Source organism: Ptiloglossa arizonensis, chromosome 9 (genome assembly GCF_051014685.1).
Source record: "Ptiloglossa arizonensis isolate GNS036 chromosome 9, iyPtiAriz1_principal, whole genome shotgun sequence".
In the NCBI taxonomy this organism is placed as follows: domain Eukaryota; kingdom Metazoa; phylum Arthropoda; class Insecta; order Hymenoptera; family Colletidae; genus Ptiloglossa; species Ptiloglossa arizonensis.
The window spans coordinates 6495872-6513928 of record NC_135056.1 but is presented as its reverse complement, the minus strand read 5'-3'; the positions used below and the strand labels follow the sequence as shown (position 1 = coordinate 6513928).

The 18057-nt window shown below is 28.1% G+C and overlaps 1 protein-coding gene across 1 annotated transcript; it reads right to left on the bottom strand.

Annotated features, from left to right (window-relative positions):
• Window positions 1-4471: 4471 nt before the first annotated feature.
• Window positions 4472-16882, bottom strand: LOC143151007 (tetraspanin-7). The gene is made up of 5 exons (XM_076319710.1): window positions 16641-16882; window positions 11742-11930; window positions 9678-9848; window positions 8561-8692; window positions 4472-6751 (listed from the first exon to the last, which is right to left on the bottom strand). Exons 1-5 carry the CDS (start codon window positions 16716-16718, stop codon window positions 6596-6598), a joined length of 726 nt encoding a protein of 241 aa, XP_076175825.1. The 5' UTR covers window positions 16719-16882; the 3' UTR covers window positions 4472-6595.
• Window positions 16883-18057: the final 1175 nt, after the last annotated feature.

Below are 18057 nucleotides of genomic sequence, written 5' to 3'. Positions count from 1 at the left end.
GATATCCGGAAATATGGCGGTTTAGTTAAAATTTTTCCTATAAAGAGGATAATTATGATTTTGTGTTTATTGAATTTGGTAGGGTTTCCTTTTTCGTCTGGATTTTATTCTAATGATATATTTTTAGAATATTTTTGTATGGAAAAATATAATTTAATTATAATCTCTATTTAATTTAAATATATCTCTACCTTTTTGACTATTTCTTATACAATTCGTTTGATTAGTTGGGTTTTATTTAATAAAGAATTAAATTTTAGACCTTTAGTAAATTTGGGGAAAAATAGTTATATGGTAAGGTCTATAGTTATAATATTACTATTTATATTTTTTTATGGATGAATATTTATAAATATATTTATGTGAATGTATGTTACTCCTGTGGGGGGGATTGATAAGTATATAGTGTTAAAATTATATCTAGTTGGTTATTTATTAAGAGGAATTTTTAATAATTTATGGTTTAAATATTTATTGATTAATAAGATTAAGAAAATTAATTGAAGGGGTAAAATTTAATATTATTAATATAATAGAGTGGTATATTTTATTTTTGATAGGGATGTTTTTATTAAATTTGTATTGTTTAAATAGCTTAAACAGTATAATATTGAAAATATTAGGATAATGCATATTTTGTATTTTTAGACAGAAATAAAATAAAAAGAATTTCTAATTCTTTTAAAATGATTAAAATCATTTTATTTCTAAATTATGAAAATATAGGTATAATTTTATTATTGATTTTTAATAGCAAATTAAGTTTTATAATTTAACTAATACCGAAGTTTATATGGTTTATAAAAATATTATATTTTCAGTATAAAGATAAATAAATGATTTTATTATACTATATATATTAATAAATATCTCTCCAAATTGGTGTATAGAATATATATATATGATTTATTAAATCAAGCTATTAATTCGAAATTAATTATATTGTATTATACTACAATATATAGTACAATATGCAATTAATTGGAGATTTAATTCAATGAAATTATTAACAATAATTTACCTCTATTTTGATTTCAATTAAAGTGTCATTTTAGAAATTTTATGTATCATTCTAGTCAGAGGGTCAATAGTAGAATTCAGATGATAGAAATAAAAGAATAAAAAGTGGTTATTTCATAATATTTATTAAGAGTAGTGATTATAGGAACAATTAATATAATTTCGATATCGAAAATTAAAAAGATTAAAGCAATTAAATAAAATTTAATGGAAAATGGTAGGCGATTTTCTGATAGTGGGTCAAATCCACATTCGAAAGGAGAAATTTTTTCTCGATTTTTAAAATTGGTTAATGAAAATAAGTGATTTGCAATAAAAATAATTATGGGAATAATTAGAATAATTATTATTTTAATGAAAATATGAATCATTTTAAATATATTTAAACAATAAAAATTTAATTATAAGTTAAATATAATTATTTATTATATTTATTTTATATTAATATATTCATCAGTAAATTATTATATATAGAAATAATCATACAACATCTACAAAATGTCAGTATCAGATAGCAGCTGTAAAATTAAAATGACGAATTGAAGAAAAGTGATTATTATTTATTCGAATTATAATAATTAATAATATAAAGCCCCCAATTAAAACATGTAATCCATGGAATCCTGTTGCTATGTAAAAAATTGATCCAAAAATCCCATCATTTATAGAAAAAGAAGATTGTTTATATTCATTAAATTGAAGACTTATAAAAATTATACTTAATAATCATGTGTATAAAAGATAAATTTTTCTATAAATTTTATTTTCTAACAAAAGAAAATTATGCCTTAAGGTTAATGTAAATCCGGAGGAAATTAAAATGATAGAATTTAATAATGGGATATCAAATGGATTTAGTATTTTAATTGATATAGGGGGTCAATTTATACCTAGTTCAATTCTTGGGGAAATTGAGTTATGAATATATGTCCAAAAAAAAGAAATAAAGAAAACTAGTTCAGAAATAATAAATAATAATATACTTATTTTTAATATAGAATGAATTGATTGAGAGTGAAATCCTTGAAATGTTCTTTCTCGAATGGTATCACGTCATCATAATGATAAGCAAATAATTAATATAAATGGATTTGTTACTAATAGGGTAAAAAGTTTTGAATTTGTGAATAAAATTAATCTTATAAATAAATTTATAATATTTATAGAAGTAATTAAAGGTCATGGTCTTGGGGTAACTATGTGGTAAGGATGCGTAAATATTTTCATAATTTGATTCATTAAAATATAGGGTTAATAAAATAATAAATACGTATATTTGAATTAAGGAGACTGAAATTTCTAAAATAAATAATATGTTTTGAATTAAAATTGTAAAAGGTATCCAAATTAGAAATTTTCTAACAGTTGAGCCTAATAAAGATAGTAGAAGATGCCCTGCTAGTATATTAGCTGTTAATCGAATAGTTAATGTTCAGGGTCGAATAATGTTTCTAATTGTTTCAATTAATACTATAAAATTTATTAATATAAAGGGGGTATTTATTGGTACTAGATGAATAAATATTTTTTTAGCATTGATAGTCCACCCAAAAATTATAAATCTAATTCATATAAATGATGATATAGATAAATTAATTAATACATGTCTTGAAGGGGTAAAAATGTATGGGAATAATCCTAAAAAATTAAAAAATAGGATTATAAATATAAGTCTGTTAAAGATTTGTAAATTTTTAGTAAAGTTTTTTTTTGTCAAGATTTTAAATTCTGAGTGTAAAAATTTAAAAAAATAAGTTTCAAAATGTTTGACATCGTGAATTTAGAACTCAAAATTTTATTGGGATAAAAATGAATGGCAGTGTATGTCTAAATCAATTTAATGATATATTATTTCTTGTCGATGGGTCAAAAATAGAAAATAAGTTTGACATCATTTATCATATATTTGTTCAATTATTCAGGTAAAATTTTTTTATTGTCAATAATTTTATTTTATTAATGTTGATAAAATAAATATTTGAAAGTATAATAATTAATAAGATTAGAATAGTTAAATATAAAGATGATCAGTGAAGGGGTATTATTTGAGGGATGAAATGTATATATATTTTCATAAGAAGGTAAGTTTTTAATTTGATTAAAAATCAAATTTTTAATAAAAATATTAAATTTTATAAATGAATCTTAAATTCATGCACTAATCTGCCATATTAAGATTTGTTTTTAATAATTAGAGGAATAGAGAGGAATGAGTGATCTTTTGGGGAAAAGTTTTGGGGTCATTCTAGTGATGATTGATTAAATTTAAATATAGCTAGACGTTTAGTTATAAATCTCTCCAATATAATAAACAAGAGTAAAATTATTCTTTTGAATGAAATTATTGAGCCAATAGATGATAATAAATTTTCACAGTAGTAGGAATTCGGGTAATCTGAATAACGTCGAGGTATTCCTATCATTCCTAAAAAATGCTGAAGGAAAAAAGTTATATTTACCCCAATAAATATTATATAAAATTGAGTTTTAAGATAAAATTGATTTAGGGTAAATCCTGTGAATAAAGGGAATCAATGAATTAATGAAGCAATAATAGAAAATACTGCACTGTGTATGTCCCGTGCTAAATCGGGATCCGTCATATCGGCCCATAGGAATGAGATTTTTGACTTAGAGATTGTATTCATTTCTCTGATGTGCATTCTTTCTAAACGTTAGAAATGATGAATCTCTTGAGCTTGGATATAAGCGACCTCAGTCTTACTAGATTGTTTTTAACGGATACTGATTTGTATTGTTCCGTCAGTTTATTGGCTATGCCTTTACTCGATAGAGACATGGAAATTCTTCCGTTTGAGATACGCGAGATAAATATAATATCACTAAATTTGATTATTTTGCTCATTGCAATGACGTAATCTTTGATGGTAATTTCGTCTTTTGATTCAATTATATTGACCTGCTCTTTTTTGGGAAATGAATTATGAGCTGTTGACAATGCATATGTTTTGGTGATAGGCCCGTTGTCATTGAGATTTGGTGGAATATGTGAAACGATAAATCCTTGATTCGTGATGTTGCCAATGGCCGAAGAATTCAACATAAAGCGTTTACATGCTTATTGTTATGGTCCTTTCTTATACTATTTCATTTTCTCATTTATTGTGCAATATGACATAATTCGACAGCAATAGCTGTGTGTAAACATAGCCGAACCGTACGAGAGCTTGAGTACGACTCAGTTTGCAATTTTATTATTATACAAATTGTTGAAAATGTTCGATACAGAATTGTGTTTGATGAATTAATGAGACAAACCAATTCCAATGTTGATTATTTTCAATCTTTACTTATCACACTACAACAATCAATTAACAAACAACACTTACAATCTGTCATTTACCTATCTGCTTTACGACTATGTAGAAATAGTTTTTTTAATTAATCATTTAAATTTTATGATTGTAATAATTTGTTAAAAACTAAAAATTACTTACAGTAGACATGATAGAGAAAAATTATGCCAGAATCAATAACTACAAACACAAATAGAAGTAACGTATTATAAATTTATACGTTATAGTTAAGACCGTATACAAAAATTTTATTTTGTACTTTTAACTTACTCCTTTACAAGGGTATTTGCCTTCTTTTCGGTTGTACCACAGAATTAAATAATATTCTACCAATCATGATAGAACCGATCATTACTATCAAAGTATCATGCGAAGCAACGTAAAAGAATGTAACAAAACACTCTTTCTGTGTAAAATCATAAAATATGTTATTTCTTTAGTTTTGTTTTTTGTTCTTGTAAATAATCATTGATCGAAATAGAATCTTGAAATGTGTGGCATAAGTGTAATAAAATTTATTTAAAGAGATATGACGAGAAATTGACAATAATTCGTGTGCTAGAATGGCAACCTAACTGCAGCCACATGTTTCGCTACGCAACGTAATGCAATTTACGTAAATGCATTCTAAAAAAATATATACGTATGTACAACGGCGTGCAAATTTTTGCAAACAGCTATATTATTATTTTTATTTAATATTACTTTGGAAGAGAAAAGTTAAAATGAATTTCAGATTATACGCAGCTAAAATGTAACGAGAAATAAAAACAACTACCATTAATAAATGTTCTCTTTACGTTTGAGAATATTTCTAATCCATCGTGACATCGACTCGAACTATCGGTTAATCTTTTTATCGCTGAATCGATCGGTGGTGAGAAAAGTCTTCGTAGTAAATTAATTTCACAATTTATTTCTTGTTAATTATGCTTATAAATGTTTGTAAAAATTAATGAAGAAGTAAAAAATCTTACAGAATTGTTGATAAAAGTCGAAAAGATTTTAAATCTGGTATTTTTGTAGGTTTAAATTATTCTTTGATATACTCAGTCTCGGTTGTGCGTTTTTATCATTGTTGAACAGAATGAAAGATTTTCGTTGGTTTTATTATTAATCGAACGCATAATATTATGCCATGCACTTTACCCGAGGATAAAGCATTCGAATTATAAATAAAAGGAAGAGCTAAGTGAATGCACCGAGGAACCTGCATTTTTTGCCAACACTCGATGTTACCGATTTGTAATATAATTCTTTCTCTTTGTACAATTATACAGAAAACCATATTCACAGCTTCGCTGAAATTTGTTACGATACATTCGGAATTTGCGCAAAATTTTACACTTTCGATATTTTATTTCACAATTAGCACCGGTTAAATTATTTAAAGGATCCGAACATCCGAAAGGTAATATGCAATTGTAATGCCTGTTCGAATGATTGTTTTCCCTTGATTTTTTAACAAAATCACGAACAAAAATGAACACAATGTTGTAATTTCTTCAAAAATAGCTATTGAGAAGATTCGGAGGAATGATTGTTACTCTTAGATTTGTAGCTTACTTTGATATTTGTACTGCAATCTTAAGCATAAGAAATAAAGCAATAATATTAACGTAACAGCTTTATAACGGTAATTTTATAAGTTTTTTTATGCGTTCGTGCAACCGTGAAAATCGACATTACTATACTGGGTACCCCATTCAATATAGCAGTCACCTTAATCTCTTCGCTATTTTAAGTAATGAAAAGAAGCATTGCTTCCAAAAGTATGGCTTCAAGAGAGACGTAGTACAGTGGCAATAGTTTTTTTTTTGCAAATGGAAACGTAAAAGAGATTTTCTATTTTTAAGTAAAATATTCTTCTTATGATACATTTATCCTGAAACAGCTGCAGCACGTATGTGTAGTATAACAGTTCAAAGATGACATTTCTATATAAATACATTAGTATTGTATTTATCTTAGAATACATGTACTTGAATATATTTATTTTAAAAATGCATTACTCTACTGTAATCTATTATAAAAACCCGGACATTCCATTTTAGAAAACGAAGTTAATCTTCGAAGTCATACAACTTTTGTAAACAACAGTTCTTCTTACAGTTTCAAACAATGAAAACATTAAGGTGGCCTGTTTCTTATGAGACAGCTGTAATATGAACATTGTTTGGAAACGATATAACGTCACTCTTACGAGCGATGCAGAGATCTCTTTTAATGGTACAGCAGAATTTTTTGCGACGCAATGTCTAAGCAACCTGCTCGTACTTGGCTTTATTGATGTTGCTGGCTAAGCAACATGCTAAGAAGACACCTATGAGCGGGAAGAAAGCTACGCCGATTGCTGTTCCAGCGACCAAGCCAATGTTGCCGTTTATTAGGTCCAAGACGCGAGTATAGCAGCCCTGAAAATTAAACAATTTTGTAAACACAGAAATATGTAACATATGATAGTACTTCGATAGTGAAAAGAAAAAGAATCAATTTATATTTGTTTAACGACTAATCGAATTAAACAAATTAATATCGCATAGTGTTCTACTGTAGATTTCGTTTTTCGTGGACGAAGAGTGTTGCCTCATCATTTTGAGACATTCTGTACGTTAATATTACATAACAGTGTAAATTAATTATTCGATGTAACGTCAACATTTTTTAAATACCCCCGATGATTCCTTAAAGAAAGTTATGAGTAATAACTTGTCAATTTTTAGTAACGAATCAATTACCACCTAAAAGCCTTAATCATTAGTTTTTTGTCACAACAAAATATCTTTCGCACACCTTAGAACACATTAATGGTAAATAATAAATATGTTATACAAAAACAACCGCAGATGACTATCTGTAGTCGTCAGTTAGTTGCACATACTAGATTGATTTTCTTCGAAAGGAAATCTATTGTTGCAATTTTGTTATTTTCATCGTTTGCACAACGAATAAATATTTATTCATTTATGTAAAAATTTGTTTGTTACTCTCACAGAGAAAGTTAATATATTTTAACTAATCATTTAGTCGTAGTTCGCGTAACTGTTTGTATTGTATTATGCTTGAGTTCGCGCCCGAAGTACTTATAGCTTGCATAAACGCTTGCATTTCCGCTTATGCTGCAGTTTGCGCTTGATGTAGTTGCAGATCGAGTAGTTTTCGTGAATGTTCCCATTTGTTAAGAGGTTTCGAAATTACGTTTCAAGACGGGAGATATGTTCAGGATTTGATCCCTCGAACGAATAAGGAGCGATTAAAATCATCAGGGTTGCGATGCTCGTAATTTATTCGATCATTCTACTATTTTAAATAAAAGATCTCATTCGAACAATATTACGCGTACTTGGATTGCTACTAATATTTCTTGCGATGCGAGTATAACCGGAACTTTATTTGACGTCCATTCTTTATTGAATCAGTTACATAAAATTAATCTGGTGTCTGACAGGGAAAACATTTTAATATTTATTTTTTGTTGTGGTACTGCACACACGAACCAAATACCTACGTATGTTGGATACTAATTATACAAAGTATCAATCAAGTATATTTGTTGTACTCATTTCTGTTTCTCTTTGAATCATTATATTTTTAATGACACGAGAAAATTTGTAATTCCATCTATTAAAGGATTTCGAAACATTACATTTTCGTAATATATCGATTATTCTCAAGAGTATTTCACATTCGTTATTTAATTATTTTGAATATAAAATTATTATTTTGAAAGCTATTTTATGAAATAAATTAACGTAGACGTATTTAAAAAATGAACTAATGGTAAAATAAAATAACATGTTATTTAAAATAATATTTTACATAATGTTATTTCAAAAGTGTCGAGGTTTAATGACATTTAAAAAAAAAAATGAAATGATCCCAATTTTTTGACCAAAAATATAATTCCGATGTTTCTACGACCGCAATTTATTTCGTGTTAAATATTGACAAATTTTTAAATAAAACCTTGTTTTAACAAATCGTCAGGAGTACTTAAAAAATCGTAATAGCTACGCCAATGAACACCTTGTATAAAATTTGTTGTTATTAAACTTTGCTTTTGTTTAATCAATGTCTAACATTAAACCAGATATACATAGTTTTAGTAACTGTTTTCGGTTGCTCCTCAAGTAACGATTAATTTCAGAAATTGTCTTCTTATCCTCTTTATGTTTGTATATTTTCGTTTGTTTCATTTTGAATCATTTTAATGTTCAAATTACCTGAGTGTAAATGTCATTCGGGTCGTTAGTATCACAATTTTCCCCTGATACTTTGGAACAGGATAGCGGAATTGGCATCTGCGGATACATGTTCAGCCAATCGGTGTAACCTCTGTTACCGCAACAGTGCAACTGTAAACCAAAATGCGCTTCAGTCACGGCATATTACGTATACTGTTTCATAAGATTTGACAAGTCTTATTACGCGGAATTAAACGTAACGTCTATCTGCAGAAACTATCAAACGGTTAATTCGAATAAAAGGAATTAATTTTATATGTTTGATAGTATTCGATTATGTTAAAACGTGGTATTAAAATAAATTTCTCTTTATGTACTGAAAGTAGATTAATTATTACAAAACTAAACTAATCGTCTTAGTGCCCTGGGCACGCATCGTCTTTGTCTGTGTCTTTACAACTCTCTTCTCCTACTGCCTCAAACACGCTTCTTTCGCACCCTATACTAGGTTGTTCAATAAGTTTTGTGGTTCGATAAAACTTATTGAACAGTATAGTATTAGGTTGTTAAACTTAAAATAATTTTGTCGTTCGATAAAACTTATTGGACAACCTATTATAGTATTCTTACGCGCATTCATTCCCTTTCATTCTAATCCTCAACCTCTCTCACTTCAGGTATCTGGTTACGTTCACCCATCTCAATTACTCGTCTTTTCCAAAAACTCTACATTTTCACCGGACCACATGCATTTCTTTTCATTCTCACGCATTCTCACACCTGGAATAACCGCCTGTAAAGGGTTGCTCGTGTCCTCGGAAAACCTGGCAACAGATTGGCACCAAAGTGTTTATCCTAACGCAGGTCTGTTCGCGCGCAATGCATCTTATTCTAGGTCTGCACTCGAAGCAGGTTTAAGTGAGAACGGAAAATTTCGATACCATACATAATTATAATTTGTATAAAAATGGAAAATGCATTTTTAGTTATACATAGATCTCGATGTTTTACACATATGAATATAAATTGAATGTTGCATTGCTAAGAACTTAAGATTGCAATTGAACCATATCTAAATACAATAAAATACTAATGAATAATCTCTGATATTTTAATATTTGATTTTTTCATTACATAGTATTGTACAATCACTTACAGTAGTCTGCATATAATCGATGCGAGCAGTTTTCGCTTCATCCTGTTCATAAAGGGCCATGTTTTCTTTAATACTCTGGTCGAATTTTTCGTTCAAGCTGTTACGATAAGCATAAACCGATGCACCAGCTCCAAGCTCCATCACTGCGACTGCAGCTAAGAATGCGCCATACTGCAAATAGAATTTATTTTATATTTTCCAGAAAATAATAGTCTTTACGATTAATTCAAGTATCTCCTAATTATACATAAAGCTTTTGTGACATTCTGTTCAATATTTCAACGATAACATGAATTTCTAATAAAAATGTGTACTATAAATATTTTCTAAATAAATAAATAAGGTCGAGTAAGAAAATAGTCAGCAGAAATTTATAATTATTTTATACAGTATTTTTTGAAAAGCTGTCACATTCTGGGAACCTATCTGTAGAAATCTTTGGAATAAATTTTGTATAGACTAAATTAAGTTATCTCCATCATTTCTGAAAATATTTGAAAAATTCAGAAATAAATGTGCAATAAGTATACGTAAAGTTCTTACATTCCAAGAGAGAATGTAATTAAAACATAACATGTTGTAGGTATGAGAACGAAAAATATTTTAAAATAATCAAAGAAATGTGTGTTCACAGAAAATGAATGAATACGCTGAACAGTTAAGTGTTCGAAAATAAAAGGAAAGTTAAAACTTCAAAGTAAACTTAAAGTCGATATATAGGAAAACGATATAAGAAGAAAACGAAATTGCGAATAAGTATGTAAACATTCAGATGGAGTATTGAGAATAAAGAATCAAAGAGCGAAAACAAAGTTGTGGTTGAAATATTTATTTACAATAGTTAAAAATGTCAAAAGTTAATGAAAATAGACAAAAAATGTTAAATATAAAAAAAGTCTGGTTTTTGAAGAGACATCACATGATCTGAATATAAATTTTGTGAAATCATAGTTAATATTGAGAAAAAATCGATGTGATTGACAACAAAAGCGCAAATATCAAACTTTTTTATATGTAATATAATTTTTTGTCTCCATTAGTTTTCAAGAAATTCTTCTCTAACTTTAAAAGTAGTTTCTACCATTTGAAATATGTGTTGCTTCACAAAAATCAGAAATTGTTAAGTGGCTGATGTTCCTTGTTATTCGCTAGCTTTATAAAGGCTGACTAACATATTCGACCCAATATGATTCGAAATTTCTTTTAGGACTTTCTTCCTGAGATAGATACTCTTTGATTTCCGATTGATAGAATGTGGTTGCATGGGTAAGTCGATTGAAAATGTCGTTGGTACAATAATTGTGATAGTACAATAATTCTTGCTTTCGAGATCCCTACTATTGATTATATTTATGTAGTGCGAGTTTATATAACTCGAGATAGAAATCTCTACCTCATTTTAAAGTGAATTTGTTTCTTGAAAATACGAATTACTGCATGAACAAGCTTTCTTAAAGTGAGTGTACCTTCTGATGAGGAGAATGAATGGTATACACCGAACAATGAACTAGTTTTGCATTATCTGTGTTCATTGATTAACAGTCAAGAGCGATAAAGTACTCGCATAGAATGAATTATCCACTAATTAAAATCAAAGTTTTTATATTTGTTTCTGTATAGTTATTGCATAGTATTCTCGATGAGAATTCAGTGAGAGAATACTATGTCCATTATGAATGGATTGACAAGGTTCTTCCTATGAGAATGATCCTAACCATGAATTTATTTGGCTTATTTTTCATTGCATGATTTTTAAGTTTTCAAAGATGATTTAAATAACACGCTTAAATTTATCGTGAAATTGTAATGTCAAATATAAAAATTTTAATTTTTTGTAGTACATAAAATTCAGTTCCGCGTGCAATAAAATTCGCTCTTGTCAACAGTGTGTAAAATGGACGAATTGACTAAATGACTCGTACAGGATAAAGAAAAGGCACGATTGATTCCGTTATTTCTACGCAGGAAAAAGTCGACTGCGTACAAACGTGGATTATTATACAAATTTTTCATTATGTTACAAATTTTATACATTAATAAATATCAAAGTATAATTGCACTTACCAAAGATAAAAGAGCCGGATGACCGCGAGCTGTACAACAGCAAGCGAGCGTTGCTGCCAAAGTTAAAATAGCGCCCAAATATGTTATCGCTAATAAGGCCATTCCGCTACCTTCCATGCTCATGTCCACAAAATCCCTAAGTTGGATTTGCATCCAAATTCCGATGCATAGCATCAATATACCTGATCCCTAAACAAATTATTTGTATTATTTACATTAATATTTATGACAACTTGTTAAATAAATGTCTCGAATCGGTGGATTATATTATCTCATTAAGTACTAAATTATTATTTTTTCAAAATTGATGTTTATTTTTTATATGTTATATTCAAAAATACTTTATTAAGCAAGAAAATAATTTTTTCACAAAAAAGTGTTTGTTATTAAACTATGATGTTTCCTATAAATAGGAGAAAAAATTAGTTCCAAAATTGTTTTTGACGATAATTTTAATGTACAAATTATAAACGATCACTGCTTATAAAATTTATGAATTTATTATTATATTTACAAAATTAAGATGTTTTACTTTAAGATTAATTTATTCATTTAATTCGTTCTCTGTTCACACAGTATATGTCCCTAATAGTCACTATTTGATATTTCTTTATGAATTTACTATTCGTCTATACAGTAATAATTACCTATTTAAAAGTATTGTTGTTTCAATACTAAAAATAATGATGACCAAAATTTCGCAATTTTAATTAATCACTAGACGATTGCAATTTTTAGTACGTAAATTTGCAAAGTTTGATCGTAGACAACTTTTTTTATTGAGTTAAAAATATTTGTAGAGATCGTTAAAAGAGACAGAACAGAATATAATTTCATCTAATGTAATTACGAAATAATTTCTGCTCTTTTCGATTCAATTTAAAAATAAGTTAGAATTGTATTAGATCGATGTAATTGAATGTCAATGTTTTATTTAACATAATCATTCGTCAAATTTACAATTTTTTAGTACCAATGTGTTACATAGTTTCAGATGAATTTACTTAAAGACGTATCTTTAAATTAAATTGTATCTAACCACAATTATATTTTACCTTTTATTCCAAATGATATTTATTAGAATTGTTCGTAAAATTATCCTGATAGGGTTATACTATTAGGATAAAGTGGAATAAATAATTTATTCATTTAACAATTTTTATAGGTATTTTATTTAAATTGTATGCTTTAATATTATATGATTTTAAAGTTCTCACATCGACAATTGAAATTATTTTGACTCTTAAATTAACGAAGCAGGGTACAGGAAGAACATTTTTGGTTTTAAGGGTTTAATTTTTATTACAACATAAATTTTAAACAGGATTGTTTAAAAGATATCTTAAATATAAAGATATCTTAAATACCTTCCAATCATAACAATTGTAAAACACTCGTAGAAAAATATTTTCTAATAAATTCACGCTTCACAATAAACGCATACATTATATACGCTATATATATATATATACCTAAACAACTATTACACTAAAGTGAGTTTTACAATTTTTAAACATTACAATATGTTGTGAAACGATTTAATTTTTGACGACCCAATATTTCAATTCAGCCATTCAAATGGTCATCTTTCTCTATACATATATATGTATAAAACATGTATATACATGTGCACTTCTGGTAAGAGTCTTTAAAGTAGCTTTTAGCACGAGCGATAAGTGTACAAATTTAGAGACCACGATAACGATTATATTTAAACTAAAGTTTGTAACACTTATATTTATTTAGTATTCTTAGTTATGGATTTTTTTTTTATTGTCCAAGTGACATTTTTGCCATTTTTGTTATCAATACAGTTTTCAAGAACTTTTGAAAATAATCCGGGACATTTAAACAGCAATATTGTAAGTTCTATATTATATATATTTTTACGAAACTTTGCTCTACTTTATTGTCAATGAAAATATTTGATCAAATATATATATTGCTCTTGAAAATTCAATAAAAATATTAATTTTTTATTATTATTGACTCTTTCTAATAGAGCAAAGAAGAATTCTTTTGTTTTTAAAAACATTTAGACAGTAGGTTTTGAAATGTTTGAAGCATTTTTAACTAACAATTTTTTAATGTTATTTATCCTCCAATGTGTCCACTAGATTATCCCATAAAAATACTTAATAAAAAATGGAAAAATCGATCTGGTATAAATAGATAGCATAGTCAAGTAGGGTTCAGCTGATTGATCATATACAATCTGCGTTAACCAGACTCCTTTGTATTTAATTTATAACATTCTGTTATACGAAATGGTATCATGTGGCACGTTGATAAATTCGTCTCAACTAACGCTATCATAGTATGACAAAAAAAAAATATCGAGTTCTATGTAAAAGAATAACTGGACTTTGATATCTTCTCTACTATTACAAATTGCTGAAGAAATTCTTCGGATATATGCAAATATACATAAAAATATTTTGTAAATAATAGAGTAGGGTGTACCAGTGTCATTAAAAATACAGTACCTAAAAATATTCTACATAACAGAACTAGTATTGCAACAGTCGAAATTACTGTTATTCAATGAAGAATTAAAATCTCCTATAAATAACAATTCCTATAAAAAATACATAATTCTTACCTACTGTGGAAATACAATTTATGTCATTACCGATCAAATGAATAATCATAATCAAATCCTAGATATTTAGAATAGCTTTTGTTTTGTAACTGAAAAAGTGTAACATAACAATAATAATTCTACGGATTCTATTGTATATTGACATTACTGGAAACGAAATAGCGAAAACAAAGCTGCAAAAGAAATTTCTACTCTACCCCTAAATAATTGATTATCAAAAGTATTTTCTAGCGATCTCTCAGATACTGAATTCAGACTTCTGAATCAATGGAGTGTTGAATGGATGAATGTCACACTTTCGCGCGTTGGGTCTTTTGTTTTAGAAGTAAACGAAGACATTTTTCAGTTCAAACAATGATAAAATCATCATGGAATTTATTCGAAAAGAAGAAATAGAACTAGACAAAGAATCGGCCACGTAAGATTCAGTGGTACATTCTCAGTTTTCAACTGAGTCTATATCTTACAAACCCATCAATTTGTGACGAATGCAATAGTCAAATGATTGTAATTAATATTTACCCTTAACCGCAGTAAACTTACTTTACAACTTACAACTACCCTTAACTGCTGTGAATCCTGAAAGAAACACCGACTGGAGCCAATTTCAAAAGAAAATTTCAACGATGGTCACATAATTGATTGGATAATATTGTTTTTGAAAGATATAGTGCTTCTGAATGGTGTTTGATTCAAATTACATTTCTTCACCTGACGTATTAAACAATTCTCTCTAGTGGTCATCTAAATGCATAGGTGCAGTTCATGCAACCATAGAATTGTTCTATACATTTTGAATATATCCAAAAATCTTTTAACCTTTTATGAGAAGGGGTGTGTTAGAAAAAGAAGAATAAAATTCTCAGAAATTCATATGGGGATAAATGTGGTACTCTTGTGAATAGTATGCACAAATTGGTAAAATTTTTATGTAGTTAAAAATTCCGAATAATAAAAAAAGGATACAAAAATTTATATTTATAAAATCGTCGGATAAAAATTAGAATTTAAATTACAGAATAAATTTATATTTCTTCTTACACGAATAAAAATTTATTCGAATAATATGATTCGAATAAAATTTTGCTTATCTCTGGTAATGTTAATATTTGTAAATGTAGTAAAAAAAGGGACGGCTGCTTTAACATGAGGAATATGTCTTACGCTAAAAGAACTACAATTCATTGTAACTTGCTTTTTAATCCTTATTTCAAAGCAAAGGATGCAGTGTATTAATCAGGTGATAAAATTATTCTTTAGAGTTGTTTCATCAGTAATAAAATTGATTGTCTGTACAACATTGACAAAATCTTAAAGAAAGAAGAATATTTATAAATTTCAGAGAACAATGACGTAACTTCACGCTCATCAAGATCACCTGATATTTCAGACATTTATGGGATGAATTGAATCGAGAAACAAAAGGCAAATATAATATTATTATTTTTAAATGATGCGTTTACATATCTATCATGTAAAATAGAAAAGAATGTTGATCATTTTTAATAATTTCAGAATTACATTAACGAACTAAAATTAAATACAATATATAATGGTACGATGAAGGATCAAAATTTAAATATAATACAAAATTTGTAATTTTACCTATCTTAATTCTAAGATATATATTTCAAAATAAGACGCTTCACTATTAGACGATCAATACAAATTCCAATTAAAAAACGATAAGCAATTGTAAGACTTCTAAAATTCTATAAAATACTAATAGTTTTGATTAGTCCCATTTAGTAATTAAATATTTCCTTTACTATTTTATATTTATTATGGTTTAACGAAGATAAATATGGAATGTTAAATTTATCGACATTTCTTGCGTTAAATATGCTTCTAACCTGATAAAATTATTCACAAAACATATATATTTTTCTTATTTATAAACCATTCGTATCTCCGTCTTACGCAGCTTCGTTAATTTCAGTAACGTTCAAATAATTGGTAATTAGTAACAAATTTTTGGTGCATTGTTAACAATTCCTGTCATATCCTAATTTGTTATAAAATTTTATTCAATATCCAAAACTTACACAGATGTTTAGATAACAAAAGAAGGATAACAACTTGCTCCAATAAGTTTCCAGAACTTTAAACATATTACGTCATCTTGAGAAACCTGTTTTAGAAAACGAGATTCAACGAAGATTTTGACAGCAGCATAAAGGCTGCGCTATAACGAATTGTGCAACAGTTGGGTGCAAGGTATTCTCGTCCCAGGATTCAGGATTTCTCGAGTCTACGTGTCAAGGGTGGATTGCATCAGGAGATAACAGCTCGCTTACCCAGAAGATGAAATTGAACAGCATCAGCAGGGTCTTCATGCAGGCCGTCGTGGTCACTACTTCCAAACGCTTACTCATCTTTGTTTCGATTTCTGCAACTTTCTTTGGGCCTGTCAACCACTAACGTTTTCCCGATTAAATTTTTGGAAAGTACTACGCACTACTCTCCTGTAACAAGTGAGAAGGCGATCGATTTGCAGCGAGATTGCACAAGTTTACGTGTCTGTGTGCGCGGTTTGCCCCACCAGTTGGTGCATGCGCGTTGTAGGATTTCCTGGTCCTGCTGGTAGCTTATATTAATAAAAAAAGTGCGACTCCAACGTTAATTTAACAAAATTTATTTCAGCCGGAGTAACAGTCAGAAGGTAATAGACAAATTCAATTTCACCGATATTACTACCATCTTTGCACAGCTGTTTCCAAACGAAATTCTCTATAGGCATCACCTTGACAACATCTTGGATTTGTAAATAAATAAAAATGATTCAAGAAGTATTTTTTATCTAAACAATGTTGACTGAATTCGTTAACGTTTATTCAAAGAAGAATTAACGAAGAAATTAATCCCTTTTTAATAATAGGGCACAAAAAGTGTTACAAGTTATGTTCTTATGAACTACTAGAGACTGCAACAAATTTTTGCTTGATATTTTAAATTTTACTACATATAGTATATATTGTTGTAAAGTTCAGATTATAATATCTAGTTTATTATAATATGCAGGGATCTCGCGTATCTAGTAGTATAGTTATTGTATATATAAGAATATAAAGTTCGAACAAATGCGTATACAGTGATATGTCTTGATGTGAACGACGACAGTGTCGTATGGTTTTTCTGACTCTGGACTTGGAACTCGTCTAAAAAGAAAAACCAAAAGGAAAACGGCCAAACCATTGACCGCGTGGCGGATGACCCTTCCGCGCCAATACTTCGATTATGAAGACCAATAGCGGTAATGCCAAGTGCGAGTGAGAACAAATTCGTAGGTAAGATGCATCAGCGTAAGCTCCCAATGAAGCGTCAAGTATTCATAAACAGAATAATTTGCTTACAATTTAGGTACTATCGCTGATTCGATAAATTGCTTGTAATGAAAAAATGAATACAATTTAATATATATAATAATCATTAATATTTTGAAAATTATTTATAGCGAAAAGAACTAATTTGTATTTATTAGAAATAGTATAACTCCGCTTATACTCGTTGGTATCTAGATAAATTCTATATAATTACAATTTACACAAAAACAAGTCATGTTAGTATCAAAACAAGTATAATTTTTATGATATTTAATGTAAGAAAAAGTAAAGGTTTTGCTTGTTTTAATTTTAGTATGACTTGTTTTTGTGTAAACTGTAATTATATAGAATTTATCTAGATACCAATGAGTATAAGCGGAGTTATACTATT